At 42.0% G+C, this 18,350-nt stretch overlaps 1 protein-coding gene across 1 annotated transcript in view; it reads right to left on the bottom strand.

The window, feature by feature from the left end:
- Window positions 1–18,350, bottom strand: part of LOC120048380 (raftlin-like) — a 75,801-nt gene that overhangs the window by 38,478 nt on the left and 18,973 nt on the right. The window contains exon 3 of the mRNA XM_038994304.1: window positions 3,290–3,467. Within this exon, the coding sequence (XP_038850232.1) occupies window positions 3,290–3,467 (178 nt within the window). The remainder of the gene's footprint in view (window positions 1–3,289; window positions 3,468–18,350) is intronic.

Here is an 18,350-nt window from a genome sequence, read left to right as displayed (position 1 = left end):
TCAAATGTCAGTAGCAAACTGTGTCAAGGAAAATCTGCACATTGGATGCTCTGAATCAGGTAGAGGTTTTTGCAAACTTACTGTGCAATTCACAGCACCGTGAAGCACCAATGTAAAGGAAAACCTCGGAATTTTGCTATTTGTTTTCCACGTTCTGTTATTGGAAATCATGAAAAGCAGATTGGATCTGTAAACTTGAGGAGGGCTCAAATCCATAATGGACAAAGTGGGAGAAAATAACTAGTCTCCCATCGCCTCTCTAGAGGTAAGGACTTCTTTAAAAATAGCCCCATCACCTGCAGTCCATTTTCTCGTTGTAAAACAGGTTACTTGCATTCAACCCCATAGATCTGCTGTCTACCGCCAGGCCGCTAGAGTAAGTGTCAAACGCATGCCTGGCTCCAGCCTGCAGCTGGCCTGACTGCAGCCTCCTCCTGGGTGTACGTCTGCCGGACTTCCCACTCCTTATGCAGACTGCTGCTGCTATCTATTCAGCTGCACTGTCAGTCAGGTTCAACCGTTCAAGGTTCTGTATCCCGGACCACAGGGAGTATTAAAGGCACAGTCTGGGATTTGGAATCTGGGGATGGTTATTTTAATTCTTGATATGGTGGGGCGTGATTAAGTTTTTTGAAACCCAGAATGTAGCTCTAAACCCAGAAGCCCTCACATCGGGCGCCAAAATCGCAATTCCAAAAATCACAATCTCCATGACAACGGCTCGGTCAGGATCGACCATCGAACCTGTGTTTAGCAATCTTTCATCCCTGGCCTTTAATAATATAGCACATCATTTTCTAATGTCAGCTTTTCACAGAGTCATGAATAATTTCTTTGGACGAATCCCCTCTAATGGTTTCTGGTCCATACAGCTCTCTCCCAGAGCGCATGTGAATTCTACAATTATCCAATAGATGATGAATATATCCCATCAGACACTGCCTGCTGAACTGTAACCCCTCTACGCCGCAACCAAATTGAACATTGGGAAATTTGACAGTTGACATTTGAAAATTAAAATGGTCCTATCTATTCTCTCTGATCCACAGATTTGAGCAGGTTACCACGGTCACCAGCAACAAATCACAGTCAGAGACAACAGGCTTTTAAAGTTATGGCCTACTTAAAGATGCACTCCATGATTTTAAGCACAACAAATTCGGAACGTATAGTATAAATTGGATTTGAAACATATAGTTGCAAAAAAATCGACAACATTTGCAGGACATAACATATCATACAAAATGAATGACGTACTGTAGTACCCAATTTGATGACATAGTACACAAAAAAAAGGGACCACTTTTGGCTCGTGAGCGCCACTTTCAAAACTACTGGCTGAAATTATACAAGTTTGAGAGATTATCTTAAACTAAATAGTTATTCCAGGTGACAGTGTTTAACATGAACAATACTGGCTCCCAGCTCTATATAAGCTACCTGCCCCTGTGTAATTCCTGGCTCTAGAAGCTTTTGCAATGTCACACTACTGTGCAGCTATACCCTTGTTCACTGAGGCTTTACAATTGAGGCTAATACTGTAGAAAATTGGCTGGGATTGTATCCAAAGAGACATTGTGTGCATACTAAACACAGCACATCCAGCTGCTGCTAAGCATAGCCTAGCTGCTGTTCTTGTTCTGGTTCTCTCACACACACACACACACTATCTCTCCCCCTCTGTCTGTCTCTCCTTCTGTCTGTCTCCAGCTGACGCATAGCGCACTGCAGAGCGAAGAAGACACTTTTGGGTCTGTTTGCTTTGGGAGAGTGATGAATGGTTGCGCTGTCATCTGCAGTTTTCGCTCCCTGATTCAAGGGACTGACAAGGGAATAGGAGAGGAAGATGCTACCTGGTTGATTTTTGTTTTGTTCTTTCTCTTTTATCCCCCCCCCCACCCCCCCCCGGGGCTGGTGCTGATGTGAGCAGCTGTCTCCACGGTGACAGACTCTGAGATAAAGCAGGACGGTTTGGCCGGAGCCATCAAAGGATGGCAGCCCTTTCTCTCTTTCTAACTCCTGCTCGTTCACACTCCAGCTGTGATCTTGTTTTCTCTCTCTACCGCTTTCTATTCCTCTCCTCATATTCTCTTTTTTCCTTCAGAGGAAGGCAACCATGTCGGTGTGTAAAAACCATACTGCTGCCCATTCATCCATCCCTTTTCATACAAAATCAATATTTATGTGCTCCCAGCATAGGATTAGTGTCTTGAACTTGTTTGCTAGTGGTTTTTGTGTAAAGACAGTGGGAGAGAGGTGTGATGTATTTCCCTAGACCCTAGGAGCTCATTAATGGGCACAGGCTGTCTTTAGAAAGAAGGCAAGAGCCACCTGAGTGGATGGATAGTTGTGCTTTACAACTAACTAAATCCTCCACCTGTACCAGCCAAATGGTTTGATCCTTTCAAGACAACACTAGGCAACCAGGAAGCACAAAACAAGAACAACAGGGCAAGGAGCCTAAACCCCAATATACTGAGGAATGTGCCGGAATTATCTGTCCATGTTCGGAATTATTTATTTTAGGAATCTCGAGATGAATTCCTGGATCATAATTCAACGAGGGGAGAGTCCAGGGATTTATGAAGTGTGGCGTCACTGTCCGACCCCAGGGCTCTGGATCCACGAGAGAGAACAGACCAGGCCATAAAACACTGTTAAGAGGGGAGGGTGAGAGGTTTAACTGCTGCCCCTCTAACCTCTCTGTGGGGAAAGTGACTAGTGAGTGTCTGATTCTACTTCACACAGGCAGTCATTCCCAGAGACAGACCTTCATGTGGCCTAACACGCATGAAACCGCTGTCCTTCATAACAGCCAGCTGGTAGAACACGGGGCACACGAGGCAAGCCAGACAGGGCTTCAGCCGGAAACCACCACTACCAGTACCACCCCACCATGCCCTTCACATACACTTGGAGTAAAACCATGCCCTGATCCAAGCTGACTCTCACCCAGGGCTCGCGACACTGACAGGTGCCCGGGTGGAGGGCAGACATGGGGGGCAGCTGTGACTTTGGCCCATTCCACATGTTGGCCGGAGCATCAAAGGCTTGGAAAGAGATTATTTGCTTGCTAACGACCAAAACAACAGCCCTGTGACAGCTAGCCCAAAACAACCTCTGTAAAACCAATGTCTACATCCATGTAGTGATATTCATTTTTATTTGCTGTTCATATTACGTAATGACAAAGCTTACATAAACGCAAATGTATTGACCCTGGATAAGGCTTATGCTAATTGTGTCAATGTAGGTGCTCTGAATAAGTGCAATGTGTATGTACTCGTACCCATCATCGAGTCGGATCAGCACGGCCCTGTAGAGCTGGTGCTGGGGGCTGACTGCGTCGGAACCACAGGGATGAATGAAGGGGTGAACGGCAACTAGGGAGAAGCCCTGCTGGTACAGGTCCTGGAGCTGGACTGGGAGCTCCCGCACAGACGAAAGACACAGTGTAGATGAGCCATCTGAAAGACAGGGAACGAGAAAAGGTACAGATTCTGAAGAACATGTGTGTGGTTGGTTCAGGTGTTTTGTCATGGCAGTGGAAGTCATAGTGATAGTACTGACTATAGTAGTAGTCCAGTGAATGATACTCAAATTCAGGTAAAAGTGATAAACAGAGAGGAGATTCAGCAACTTTTGGAGGACAATGGAATTCAATAAATAAAAGCTTCTTTATTAAAAGTAGAACCGAAGCGTTTCGGCTTTTGGATTTCTTTAGGACTTTTAAACATACACAGGGAACTATCATGGACAACCAAGAAAAGTCTCACAAAAAGGTTACATTCAAATGGAATCTAGTTGAACTCATCCATGACCAGGTCAAATAGAGATACGGAGGGAGGTCAACCAAATTGCCTAACAGAAAACGTCCCTATCGAATGTCATATTACTTTACTGCAGTACAACAACCCAAACGTAAGCAGGACCGGATGTCAGTGTTGATCCACGGAGCATTTTCAGTTTGTTTTGGCAATTAGCATCATGCCTTTGGCTTTGGCTCCCTGGTCTGAGAGTTAATAAGACAGGATAAAAATCCAATCAAAGCTGATTGTTTAGCTCTATGATACAAGCCGCTTTCCGAGGAGACCTTTGATGCCTTCTCGACAGGGCTTAACCTACCAATAGCAGTGGTGAAGACAGACGCTTGGAATTAACAAGATAGTAGACTCGCTGAGTGACCAGATATTTTGACGTGGGGGGAGAAGGAAGGGGGGGGGGGGGGGGGGTGTATTTTAAGCCTAGTCATCTCCAGTCGTCTCAGCACAATCCAAGCAGCTTGGCCAAGCCACCCACAGCTCCCAAAACACGCTGTGAGGCGACATTTAAACAGGTCCAAATGGTTGGCCCGCTAGGGAGACAGTCAAGACAAAGAGCAGGATGGAGGGAAGGAGGAGGAGAGGAGGGGTGCAGAGTCTGTTGTAATCTGTCACCTGAAACAAGTTGTGGGAATGTCACTGCTGGTAATTGGAATCAATGCGGCTTAAAGTGGGAAGAAACAGTCCATGGGAACGTCGGAACGGAAAGTATATGAGAGGTCACGGTCAGGGAAGGATCATTTGGTCATGGAGAAATACTCACAACTTCATATCATCAACAAGAAAATGCTTAGGACAAAATTTGTGTAACATTAGCATTTGTGGTTGAATAGATCCAACAGAGTGATGGTGCTATAGACATGGGTTCACTCAAGCGAATTGATGAAGTTAGTGTTTTCCCAGTCAAACTACAAATCAAAAAGACATACTGTGCCTGTTTCTATTTGCCAATTACTTTGGTTGATACATTTCACTGTGTTAACTGAGTGTCTGTGAATTAATATAACAACTCAATTGTTCTACCAGTCTATAGTACACTATTGTAACACAATAGTGTGACTAACAGTACAGTATATCGGGTTTCCCAAACTCTGTCCTGGGCCGAATAACCAAGTCATCATCAAGCTTTGATTATTTGAATCTGCTCTGTAGTGCTAGGGCAAAAAATAAAACGTGCACCCGGGGGGCCCTAGGACCGAGTCTGCAGGATATCACCAGAACAACAATAGAGGAAAGGGGAGCAGTGGAGCAAGCCTTGTATTGCCAACCAGGAAACAGCAGCATTGTGGAGGAGATGAACGCTGATTCAGTGAGGATCTGAAGTCTCTCCTGGGCATGGAACCAGAGGTTCATTGTGAAACAGCTACAAAAGAATCCACTGTCCCCTCAGGCCAGTAACTGGTTGGCTAAAAATATCCCCACATTTTCTCAATCACACTCTGTCCTACTCCGACACAATACAGGAGCTCCCAGAGCTAAACGGCATGACAGAGAAAAGAAATAGGCCACCCGATCAAATGTGTGGAACATCATTTCTTTTCTGCCCTACTGCCGTTGGAAATGTAATTAATCCTTCTGTGATCCTGTGATTTTATTTTCCTGTTTTGGTGATCAACACACCCTTTCCCTTGAGGCTTGGTTCTGTGCTGTGTATGTATGCCGGGTCTGTGAGATGGTGGATATAAAATAACGTGACTAGAATTCTCTCTGCTTACTTTCTGAACACTCCATTGAGATGAGTAAATATGGAATATGTTTTTCATTAAGAGCCAATGGAAACACACCCATAAGGGGACTTCTTAAGTTGCCTCTAGAGCTGATCCTGAAATCGAATCCAAAAGCCTTCCTACGGTGGCCAACCGATATGTATATTTATCATTCAAACATCTCTTTTGAAGCCTAGTGCAGGATAATGCGAGGTCTCACAAAAATGTGTGACGCGGTGAGAGCATTTATTTGGCAATAAGACCCTGTTATCCATACAGAAACCCATTTTTTTAAGTAGATAAATTCAGATTAGATTCTGTGCAGTATATGTATATCTCATGTCAATGTTTGCGTTTAATATCGTAAACGTGAGGGCCCTTGTTTGAAAAGCCCATATTCAGACTGAGGCAGTCTGGTTAACGTTATCAACAAATTGGAAGCCAGTTTCTTTTCCCTTTTTTGTTTACCCAGAAAATAAATTAACTTACATAAACAGAAGGGAAAAAAATGAATCGTACCTTGACAAATAATGAAAGAAAAGGCTCCTGGCTGACAGCCAATGAATTGGTTTTCTGTAAAAATTCTGTTAGCACAGAGTCATCAAACAAAATACTCCCATTTAACAATGAAGAGAAAACAAAATGTGGGGTTTTTTCATTATTATCTGCTTCTCCAGGTTATGTCCACACACAGGCCGTATTAGATGAAAATAAGTTTAACTGTTGGATCCTATTTTTGTAGAAATAAAAAGGTTTTAGTTAAGTTGATCTTCTTTACATGGCAACTGCCTGGCATTGACCACATGTGCACATGAATACATTTTCTTGTGTGTAAGTCATCCTCAAGAACATGATGATCCAAACAAGTTTCAAATACTTCTCAATCATCTTGGTCCTACTACACAATACATTATAGTGATATACAGTGCTTTCGTAAAGTATTCAGACCCCTTGACTTAATCTAGAATGTATTCAATTAAAACAATTCCTCAGCAATCTACACAAAATACCCCATAATGACAAAGTGAAAAAAATAATTTAAATAATTTTTAGCAAATTTATTATAAAAAAAAGAACAGAAAAATCTTATTTACATAATTATTCAGACCCTTTGCTAGGAGACTCGAAATTGAGCTCAGGTGCATCCTGTTTCCATTGATCATCCATGAGATGTTTCTACAACTTGATTGGAGTTCACCTGTGGTAAATTAAATTGATTGGACATGATTTGGAAAGGCACACACCTGTCTATATAAGGTCCCACGGTTGACAGTGAATTCCAGAGCAAAAACCATGCCATGAGATCGAAGGAAATGTCCGTAGAGCGCCAAGACAGGATTGTGTCGAGGCACAGATCTGGGGAAGGGTAGCAAAACATTTCTGCAGCATTGAAGGTCCCCATGAACACAGTGACATCCATCATTCTTAAATGAAAGAAGTTTGGAACCACCAAGACTCTTCCTAGAGCTGGCTGCCCGGCCAAACTGAGCAATCGAGGGAGAAGGGCCTAGGTCGGGGAGGTGACCAAAAACCTGATGGCCACTCTGACAGAGCTCCAGAGTTCTTCTGTGGAGATGGGAGAACCTTCCAGAAGGACAACCATCTCTGCAGCACTCCATCAATCAGGCCTTTATGGTAGAGTGGCCAGACAAAACCACTCCTCAGTAAAAGGGACATGACAGCCCGCTTGGAGTTTGCCAAAAGGCACCTAAAGTACTCTCAGACCATGAGAAACAAGATTCTCTGGTCTGATGAAACCAAGATTGAACTCTTTGGCCTGAATGCCAAGCGTCGTGTCTGGAGGAAACCTGGCACCATCCCTACGGTGAAGCATGGTGGTGTCAGAATCATGCTGTGGGGATGTTTTCAGTGGCAGGGATTGGGAAACAAGTCATGACCGAGGGAAAGATGAACGGAGCAATGTACAGATAGATCCTTGATGAAAACCTGCTCCAGAGCTCTCCGGACCTCAGACTGGGGCAAAAGTTCACCTTCCAACAGGACAACAACCCTCAGCACACAACCAAGACGACGCAGGAGTGGATTCGGGACAAGTCTCTGAATGTCCTTGAGTGGCCCAGCCAGAGCTTTACAGACAATTTCTTCGACCTCATGGCTTGGTAAGCATTTCAGGGTAAGATCTGCACCTGTTGTATTCGGCGAATGTGAAAAATACAATTTTATTTTATTTTACTTGAACCCGATCGAACATGGAGAGACCTGAAAATAGCTGTGCAGCGATGCTCCCCATCCAACCTGACAGAGCTTGAGAGGATCTGCAGAGAAGAATGGGAGAAACTCCCCAAATACAGGTGTGCCAAGCTTGTTGCATCATACCCAAGAAGACTTGAGGCTGTAATCGCTGCCAAAGGTGTTTCAACAAAGTACTGAGTAAAGGGTCTGAATACTTATGTAAATGTGATATTTCAGTGTTTTTTTATTTATCAATTTGCAAACATTTCTAAAAATCTGCTTTTGCTTTGTCATTATGGGGTATTGTGTGTAGCTTGATGAGGAAAAACAAATTAATTCATTTTAGAATAAGGCTGTAACGTACCAAAATGTGGAAAAAGTCAAGGGGTCTGAATACTTTCCGAATGCACTGTGTATTTCACCTAGGCTGTATATTCCACCTGGGTATTCACACCCCTTGACTTTTTTACATTTTGTTGTCTTACAGCCTGAAATGTAAATGGATTAAATTTAGATTTTGTGTCACTAGCCTACACACAATACCCCAAAATGTCAAAGTGGAATTATCTGTAAGGTCCCTCAGTCGAGCAGTGAATTTCAAACACAAATTCAACCACATAGACCAGAGAGGTTTTCCAATGCCTGGCAAACAAGGGCATCTATTGGTAGATCTGTGGAAAAAAAGCAGACATTGAATATCCCTTTGAGCATGGTGAAGTTATTAATTACACTTTGGATAGTGTATCAATACCCTCAGTCACTACAAAGATACAGGCGTCCTTCCTAACTCAGTTGCCGGAGAGGAAGGAAACCGCTCAGGGATTTCACAATGAGGCCAATGGTGACTTTAAAACAATTACAGAGTTTAATGGCTGTGAAAGGAGAAAATTGAGGATGGATCAACAACATTGTAGTAACACTGTCATGACCCATATATTTACACCTGATGTGACATACAGTATATTGCGTTATTTTATGGCTGGTTATGACGCATTCATACGTTTCAAAACCTACATTTATTAAAATGTGTCAGTTGTAATCACTGCCAAAGGTGATTCTAACATGTATTGACTCTGGGGTGTGAATACTTATGTAAATGAGATATTTCTGAATTTCATTTTCAATACATTTGCAAACATTTCTAAAAACATGTTTTTACTTTGTCATTATGGGGTATTGTGTGTAGTTAAATATTTAATCAATTTTGAATTCCGGCTGTAACACAACAATGTGGAATAAGTCAAGGGGTATGAGTAACTTTTTGATGGCACTGTAAATGTGACATATTATTCAACGGTGGTTCTAATCCTGAATGCTGATTGGTATAAACCGCATTCCAGCCAGTGTCTATTCCACCAGTTACCACTGACTAAATCTATGACGTTAAAATGCCTATTTACTCTGTTCCATCTGACTGCGCAATCTGCTGTATCATCAGCCCAGCCAGGCAATTTATAAACTTGATCTCCACTATAAAAAGCATCAAGACATCATCTCACATTTATTTTAGACTAACATTTAGATTTCAACAGCGATTTGTATAAACCTTGCTGTCTGTCTCTCCAACATTTGCAACATTGTTTCAATATTCAAATTCGACCTCCAGCTGTCCCATAGTAATGAACATTTTGGGAGTCGGGATGAGACAGACAGGAAGATTTTCTCAGCCAGTCAAAATCATGACTCAGCATAATTTTTATGGATATATACAAAGAACTATCAATAAAAAACAGGTCAAACTAAACGAAGTGCAGCTAGTTTGAAGTCTTTCCAGCTTCAGTTTGAATTGATTGTGTTAGCTGTGTTGTTGGCGAGCTCCTGTGAACAACAGTGTCATGACGAGAAAGCACATTTTCTATGCCAGGTGAAATCGTACATCATCAGCTCCTTATTATGATTGTATCCAAATAAATGTCACAGCTTAAAGAAATGTTAAACAGCTTAAACAAATGCAAATGCAGCTACTTCGTTGTTATTCTGGCTGCATTGTTTAACGTGACTGTAAATTAGCCGTAGTTGGCTAGCTAGCAAGCAAGGGATTAGAACGTTGCCAGCCAATATGGCAATGGAACATTTAGAATTAATTCCTGGGTCGCGTCCGTAGACACAGAACAAAAAGACTGAACGACTGGGTCGCATTTCTGGCAACCGAACCGATAGAACTAACGGCTTGGGTAGCAACCCTAGATTTGTGTCGGGACTATTTCTTGTGGAAGGGTGAAATTGTATGAATAAAATCATAAAAATATATTTTTTTAATGAAAATGTCAATCATTATTTTAATATGTTGGTAACCCGTTGTATAAAAGTGATTATGCCCTCGAAGCCAGTGTTTGACTTCGTCTCGTGCCTGACACCCGTGCCAATGTATCTTCCAAACACTGGCTTCTTGGGCATTATCACTTAATTATATCATGCGAGGTATATGTCATCAAAGGTGACATTCAACTAATGTCAGCCCAGGTGAAATATACTCTAACTACAATGGGTAGATGTCACTATTTTGACATCCTCTAATGATACAATGTTGCAGTGCCAACATGTTTACAATATATTAGCATCATACACCCCACTTGCCATACAGCATTAAGACATGTGTAGACTCTGACATCCCTTATAATGACACCGGCTCATTTGTTCATTCGCCCTCTACCATCAGTTCCATGTAAGCACCGTTAAGCTCGGCTGTTGCACTTCCATCAGTCAATGTATTAAAAATTAAATGAGTAAATAGGAAATTAATAAGCTGAGAGATTTGAGCGTGTGGGCTCCACCGACACTCGGTACTCCGCCGCTGGGGGACATGGTTCAATACGATTTGCATGAAACTTGAGTGGGGAAAAATAGACCCGGAATAAATTAGCTATTAGGACTCAGGGAAAAGTGAAACGTTCTTACTGCTATCTGCTGTTCAGCATCATTTTCCCTCATCACAATTAAAGCGCTGTATATTTTCCTACCACACTAATAACTCATTTTGCTTATGGACAATATCATATTCAAACTGATGTACAAACAACTTGAAGATTATAGTATCATTTCATTCAATTGAAAAAGTTAGCTGCTTTGAGATCAGGGTATGGGAAGTGGTGTTTTGCATGACAAAACGAGATGCATACTGTAGAGTAGAATATCCTGAAACCATACAGGAAGGGACCTCCATATGACAATGACTAATGTAGCACCGTGCTCAAAATGACAATAGCCGCACCCCTTCCCTATTTCTCCCCTAACGGGAGTACATGGTTGTGTATTGTGGGAATACCTACGGGGTCTACGGCAGTTCATAAAGCCTTACAAATGACCACAGAAGACTATTTAAAGTCTGTGTTAACCCACCCTTGCAGTATACTGTAAGTATCCAAAGTTCTCATACCCTCATCTGTGTCCAATTAAAATACTCTGTCTCCCTGAACCCTTCTTTCCACTGAGCACAACCTCTGGACCCGTATCCCCTGTCCAGGCCCTGCCCTATGCCATTAGCTTTCATAGACGCATAATGAAAATGTCGGCAGGTCCCCTGTCCACACCTCTCCCCCATTTCTTCCCCCCACCACCCTCCTTTGTTGAGAGCAGAACCTATGGACCATACTTTCCTTACATCCCTCTCTGCTCAGCCTAACAGTATCATTAGTAGTCCTAGCTCACAGTGCTCCACTGTGGAGCCCCGGGGGCACAGCCTTGTGCCTTAATTACCTAACTAATGAGTCATTGTGAGAGGCCTGCTGGTGCCGTGCATTGGCCCGCCACTCGCTCAGAGGTAAACAAAAATGCACACTCTCTAAGACTTAGGCACAGCAACCCCGGTAAGCACACAATCTCTCAAACACACACAGAGACAGACACGCACACACATGTATGCTTGCTCTCTCACGCTCGCACACACGCAGACATTCACCTCTGGCGAAGTGGGAGATAACCGGGAGACAAGCTGCTCCTGTTCCCTTCTCAGATACAGTGTTGAAGATGACCACATTCTGTTCATTTCAAACTGAACTACTGCCAGGGGTCATGTTCCAGAGGGAGGAAAAGTCACTGCTAGCCTGCAAGATGTTGTTACAGGTTATGCAAGTCTTATGACAGCTTACACAGTGGCACCGTAACAGACTGCGTCATGAGAAGAGTAGGCAGTCTGGACCCGTCCGAAGCAGGCATAATCGATGAAGAGCTTTGGTTTAGTGTGTCGTTTGACTAGGCAGTGAGTCTCAAACAAGGACTGCTAAAATGCTAATTTAATTGTACTTTTGAAGTCTAGACAGTGCATTTAAGCGTCCATCTGTAGATCACCATGTACATATGCATCCCCTGCTACTTTCAATCTCAGCACAACCACACATAAGCCTATAAAAGAGCGGAAAAGCACAGAGTTAACTAAAAGCTCCCTCTTTAAATGTCTAAACACTGTACGTTGTGACGGCTAAATGAAAAGGCGCTCGGCGACTTGATGGAGGGAAAACTACCTGTAATTTGTTCAGCCAGTAAAAAGGTTTATAAATAGGAAAAAAGGGCTCTCTGGAATTAAGTCTCTCCCTCCATCAGATTTTCTTGACAGGAAGTCTCTGAAGCAAGTTTTCTGAGAAAGTAGATCCGTTGATAGCCCTGTTGCTCGGAGACGGGCAGCTCTTGAGAGACAAGCAGTGTTAAATGAGCAGGCGTTTATCAATGCCCATATGAGTCCATTGACGACATTCAGTGGTGCACCACAGCAGACCTGGGTTCAAATAGTATTCTGAATCTTTCAAATACTTTAGCTGTGTTTGACAGAGATTGCCTGGCCGCAATTGAACCAATCGAAAAAAAACTCCAGGCAGGATCAAGTAAACACTCAAAATCTCAAATACTATTTGAACCCAAGTCTGGCTCCACATCAGTACATTAGTTTCTCCTTCCTCCCTTTAGGTTTGAGTCCATTTCCATAACATTTTCTGACATTAGGGTTCCATTGAAAGAAGCCACACTTGAATAAGAGAAGTGTTCAACGCCAATTGATTGGAAGATCCAAAATTAGAATAGTAAATTATGGAGATTAGAATTTGACAAAGTAGCTTGTGATTAACATAAGGAGTAAACCCCTTCAACAAGGCAAGATTTCCATTCCTTATTTACAGGCACCTTGTTCCTGGCATCAAATGCATTTCTGTTTACTCTCAAGTCCATAATCTTCTTTACTTCTGTTCTTGGTTTATATAATATATGAGAATGTTTTGGGGAGGGATACCAATGACCACAGCTCCACAGTTGTGAGAATATTTATTCTTAGGAAAACATGGGGAATCTGTCTTAGTGAAAAATGAAATAGTTTTTATGTTATCCTCCAGGGTTCATCTATAATGCCTACCGTCTGTGTTTGTACTAGATGTATAAATCACCACACTATGACTATGGGGATCATATCTTTCCATATAGAGAGATATTATAAACCACAAGGCTGTATGGTAGGTCTGTCTGGGTACCTGTGGGTGGCGGAGGTTGTGTGTGTGTGTCTGTTTCTGTATTGTACGTGGGTGGAAGGCGGTATCCACATTGATAATGACATGCAAACAGCCCTAGGTCCCCGGCATTCCTCTGGGATCACCAGTTTAAACATCTCATGTAGTGCCCTTGGTACGGAGTACGGAGAACCACCACAACTGCAACTCAATACATAAAGCCTAGTTAAATAAAAGGTCCAACATTTTAAATAATAACCCAATGGAGTAGAACACCTCAGTGCAGTAGTAGATAATGTAGTGGTATACCTCAGGGCTGAGTACAAGCCCCATCTCAAAGGCTGTGAACTCGAATATGTTTGATGATAAAATGTGGCAGCGTAAAACTATTAATGAGGTGTTACATGTTTTTCAGCTAAATGCAGGCCTCTTGAGAAACCACATGCAGTGCCTTCAGAAAGTATTCATACCTCTTGAATTATTCCACATTTTGTTGTGCTACAGCCTGAGTTCATAATGGATTACATGTATTTTTTCTCCCCCATTTACATACACCCTATAATGACAAAGTGGAACATGTTTTTAGAAATGTTTGCAAATGTATGGAAAATAAAATACATTAATCTAATTTACATAAATATACACACCCCTGAGTCAATACATGTTAGAATCACCTTTGGCAGCGATTACAGCTGTGAGTCTTCTTGGGTAATTCTAAGAGCTTTGCAAACCTAGATTGTACAATATTTTCACATTATTCTTTAAAAATGTCTTCAAGCTGTCAAGTTGTTGAATGATCATTGCTAGACAGCCATTTTCAAGACTTGCCATATACTTTCAAGCCGCTTTAAGTCAAAACTGTAACTAGGCCACTCAGGAACATTCAATGTCATCTTGGTAAGCTAGTCCAGTGTATATTTGGCTTATGTTTTAGGTTATTGTCCTGCTGAAAGGTGAATTTGTCTCCCAGTGTCTGTTGAAAAGCAGAATAAACCAGGTTTTCCTCCAGTTCTTTTTATCCTAAAAAACTCCATAGTCATTGCCGATGACAAGCATACCCATGACATGATGCAGCTACCACCATGCTTGAAAATTTGAACAGTGGTACTCGGTGATGTGTTTTGTTGGATTTGCCCCAAACATAACGATTTGTATTCAGAAATTGCCCCAAAAAATTCTGTTTTACTTTCGTGTCTTATTGCAAACAGGATGCATGTTTTGGAATATTTTTCTTCTCTACAGACTTCCTTCTTTTCACTCTGTAATTTAGGTTAGTATTGTGGAGTACTACAATGTTGTTGATCCATCCTCAGTTTTCTCCTATCACAGCAATTAAACTCTAACTGTTTTAAAGTCACCATTGGCCTCATGGTGAAATCCCTGAGCGGTTTCCTTCCTCTCCAGCAACTCAGTTAGGAAGGACACCTGTATCTTAGTGACTGGGTGTATTGATACACTATACAAAGTATAATAACTTCACCATGCTCAAAGGGATGTTCAATGTCTCCTTTTTTTACCCATCTACCAATAGTTGCCTTTCTTTGCGAGGCATTGGAAAACCTACTGGTCTTTGTGGTTGAATCTGTGTTTAAAATTCACTGCTAGACTGAGGGACCTTACAGATAATTGTATGTGTGGGGTACAGAGATGAGTCATTCAAAAGCATGTTAAACGCTATTATTACACAGAGAGAGTGAGTCCATGCAAGTTGTGTGACTTGTTAAGCTAATTTTACTCCTGAACTTATTTAGACTTGCCATAACAAAGGGGTTGAATACTAATTGACTCAAGACATTTCAGCCTTTCAATTTTTATTTCATTTGTAAAAATGTCTAAAAACATAATTCCACTATGAAATGATGGGGTATTGTGTGTAAGCCAGTGACACACAATCTCAATTTAGTCCATTTTAAATTCCGGCTGTAACACAACAAAATGTGGAAAAAGTCAAGGGGTGTGAATACTTTCTGAAGGCACTAAGTGTTTTCATAACTGTATAGAGTAGATGAATCCACTTCTATGTCCAGCCGGCACTGTAACACATGTCTGCACCTGCACACATGGTGTGAATCATCTCATTCTCTTACATAGCATAAATAAATAACTCTACTCTTCCTCATATTTTCCGTAGAGATGCACTAGCATTTGCCGTAACAAAAGTTAGGGAGGCATATGGGAAACAAGAGGACCCCATACTCTAACTGATTCCCCAGACTGAGTCTGAAGGGGCCAGTGGGATACATCAAGAGACGCTATCCTAAATGAATAAACAGATACTCTAATCATCCACACCCTCTTCAGTAGTCATTAACTCCCATTACAGAAAGCCCTGTACTCACACCTCAGTCTCCCAGCAGATGGGAGCTCCACCAGACAACAGGTGGTAGATCGTCATGGAAACCATCCCCAGCATAATGATTGAACCCATGGAAACAATGCCTGGGACCTCGCTAACAACTCAGACGTATGAGTGAAATACGTGACAGATCTGCAATAATTACGGAATGTGTCTATGATCTTTATTAGAAGTAATTGCCAACAGCGCCTGCGAAACACCTTTATCTTTTGTTTCTAAATGACCAGAATAGGCATAGAGGATTATTATATATATAATTGACGCTGTGATACCTACATACTTCACAAGCGATGTACTGAATTCTTGAAGGACAAGACCCGTGTTCCCATGAATGATGAAATAAGTAAGATGCAGGAGAATGACTGAAAAACATATGAATATATTATTAAAGAGAACAGATAGAGACGACTAGTGCTACGTACGATTGACTCAGTTTACACAGTATGAGAGACAGGCTCATGGAGAAAGCACACGCAACCAGTGTGTGTTGGTGAGGTGGGCTCAAACCTTGACATGACTATTTAGAGAAGACATTTTGCCAATACGATACTTTTCTTCTGTGTGGTTTTCAGAGAACCCAGATAGCCCAACGGAGTCGAATGAACACCGTTTAGCAAACATTTTCCCAAGTTTGTCGATAGCTGAGGATAAGTCATCAGTGGGTAGGCTACTCTAGTCCTTCAGGTTTATTTGAGGGTTGATGATTTCTCAGTGGAGTCTTGTGTTGGTTCTCACAGCAGAAATCTGAAGAGAACCCCCCCCCCCCCCCCCCCATATCTACATCGATCTAATGAGATATAACTAAAAAATATGCTTTTGAAAAGTCAGACTTTTCATAACACGCCAGCTCAGAGGAGTTCAAACAGCTCCAGAATGTCTGAAGCTCTACATTAGTGGTTGATGGGAGAGAATGGCTGTAGGATAAGCAGTAAGTAGCATAGCAGTCTCGAGCTGTGCATGTCAATTATTCAGTGACACTTTTTGAATGACAACTGGAATTCCACTAACTGAATGAGAATGAAGATTAATGAAAAACAACTGTACATGTTCAGATCTGCCATTTTAAGTGTGCACATGCATACACTCTCAGTACATTCTGTATCTTGTCATTCCAATTTCAAGCTTTCACAGAAAACCAAAGCCTCATGCACCTTGAGATTAACCTTCAACCAAGACCTTCTTTGAAAACAGAAATGTTCAAACCTAGCTTTCAGGAAGTGAGGTCAAGATTTTCCAGAATGAGGACACTTCCTCTGAACAGTGAGCAACAACCCAGTGCCTTCTTTATAAAGTCCAAGAACAGCCATGAGAGGATACAATATATCCTCTTTTTACAGCAGACAAATATCTTTGTTCCTCATTTGGGTTGTGTGAAGGCTGGGGCAGAGGTGTTTGGTTAAATTGAGCTTGTTTACTCCTCTGCTATCTTTGCCTAGATTGCATTTCAACACAATCAATACTGTCATATTGGATCAGAGCAACAGGATAATAAGACCCAATAAAGCTGTGAGGGGGCGTATAGGGGGTATTGTGTATCAGATTAGCGGGAAGAAGATGGAAGCTAGGATAGAAAATGGGGTTGGTAAAAACAGGCATTCAAACACACACATACAACACGCGCACGCATACACACACACACACACACACACACACATTCTTACAGTATATATACAAACACATAATGCACACAGACCCCACACTCAGAAATCCCCACACACCTCTAGAGAGAGAAAGAGAACTCTCCTGAAAGCTAAATAAGACAGGTTTATATCTGGGCTGCCAGTAAAACCAAATCATGAACAGACTATTTGCCTCCAAGAAGAAGAAGGGACATATTTGTATGGACACATATTTCACATAGCAAATGAGGTTCCGTTCACCACAGAAGATAGACCCTTAGACACAGGAAACAGTATTTGCAGAATTAGAGGAATTTCCTCCTGTAGAATCAAGGCTAATCTCAAACATATTGCCTCAGACACAGGCTCAGATACAGGAGGTAGAGAGAGAGGGGGAGAGGAAGGAACTGTACAGAAATCTGCGTTTCCTGTTGATGAAAACGTTGTCAGCAGTTGCTCTTGTTTGAAGCCTAATGATTTAAGAACCTGCTGAGTTTTACAATGTCAGACGTTTTAATGCTGCTCCAACACATTTTCTTTTAAAAACAATAGGCTGGTATTCAACTGCTTGAGGGGTCCAAAGCTATAGTAAGGAACATTCAGCACTACATAGTAGCATAGTAGCAATCATCTGTTGCTGTATGGACACCTGTAAACGTATGCGTCCTGTATCGAGCAACCTCAAAAGGTATTTATATGTGACGTATTAACAAAATAGTTTAACATCCTACTTAGTGTATGACATACACTGAGTGTACAAAACATTATGAACACCTGCTCTTTCCATGACATAGACTGACCAGGTGAATCCAGGTGAATGATATGATCCCTTATTGATGTAATTTGTTAAATCCACCTCCATCAGTGTAGATTAATGGGAGGTGACAGGTTAAAGAAGGATTTTTAAGCCTTGAGAAAACTGAGACATGGACTTTGTTGTCCTTAACCATTTTGCCACAACTTTGGAAGTATGCTTGGGGTCATTGTCGATTTGGAAGACCCATGTGCGACCAAGCTTTAACTTCCTGACTGATGTCTTGATGTTGCTTCAATATATCCACATCATTTTCCTGCCTCATGATGCCATCTATTTTGTGAAGTGCACCAGTCCCTCCTGCAGCAAAGCACCTCCACAACATGATGCTGCCACCCCCGTGCTTCACGGTTGGGATGGTGTTCTTCGGCTTGCAAGCATCCCCCCTTTTCCTCCAAACATAACGATGGTC

The sequence above is a fragment of the Salvelinus namaycush genome, chromosome 5 (assembly GCF_016432855.1).
Source record: "Salvelinus namaycush isolate Seneca chromosome 5, SaNama_1.0, whole genome shotgun sequence".
NCBI classification, from domain to species: domain Eukaryota; kingdom Metazoa; phylum Chordata; class Actinopteri; order Salmoniformes; family Salmonidae; genus Salvelinus; species Salvelinus namaycush.
The sequence above is the reverse complement of the archived record's forward strand: the minus strand, read 5'-3'. Positions and strand labels throughout refer to the sequence as shown.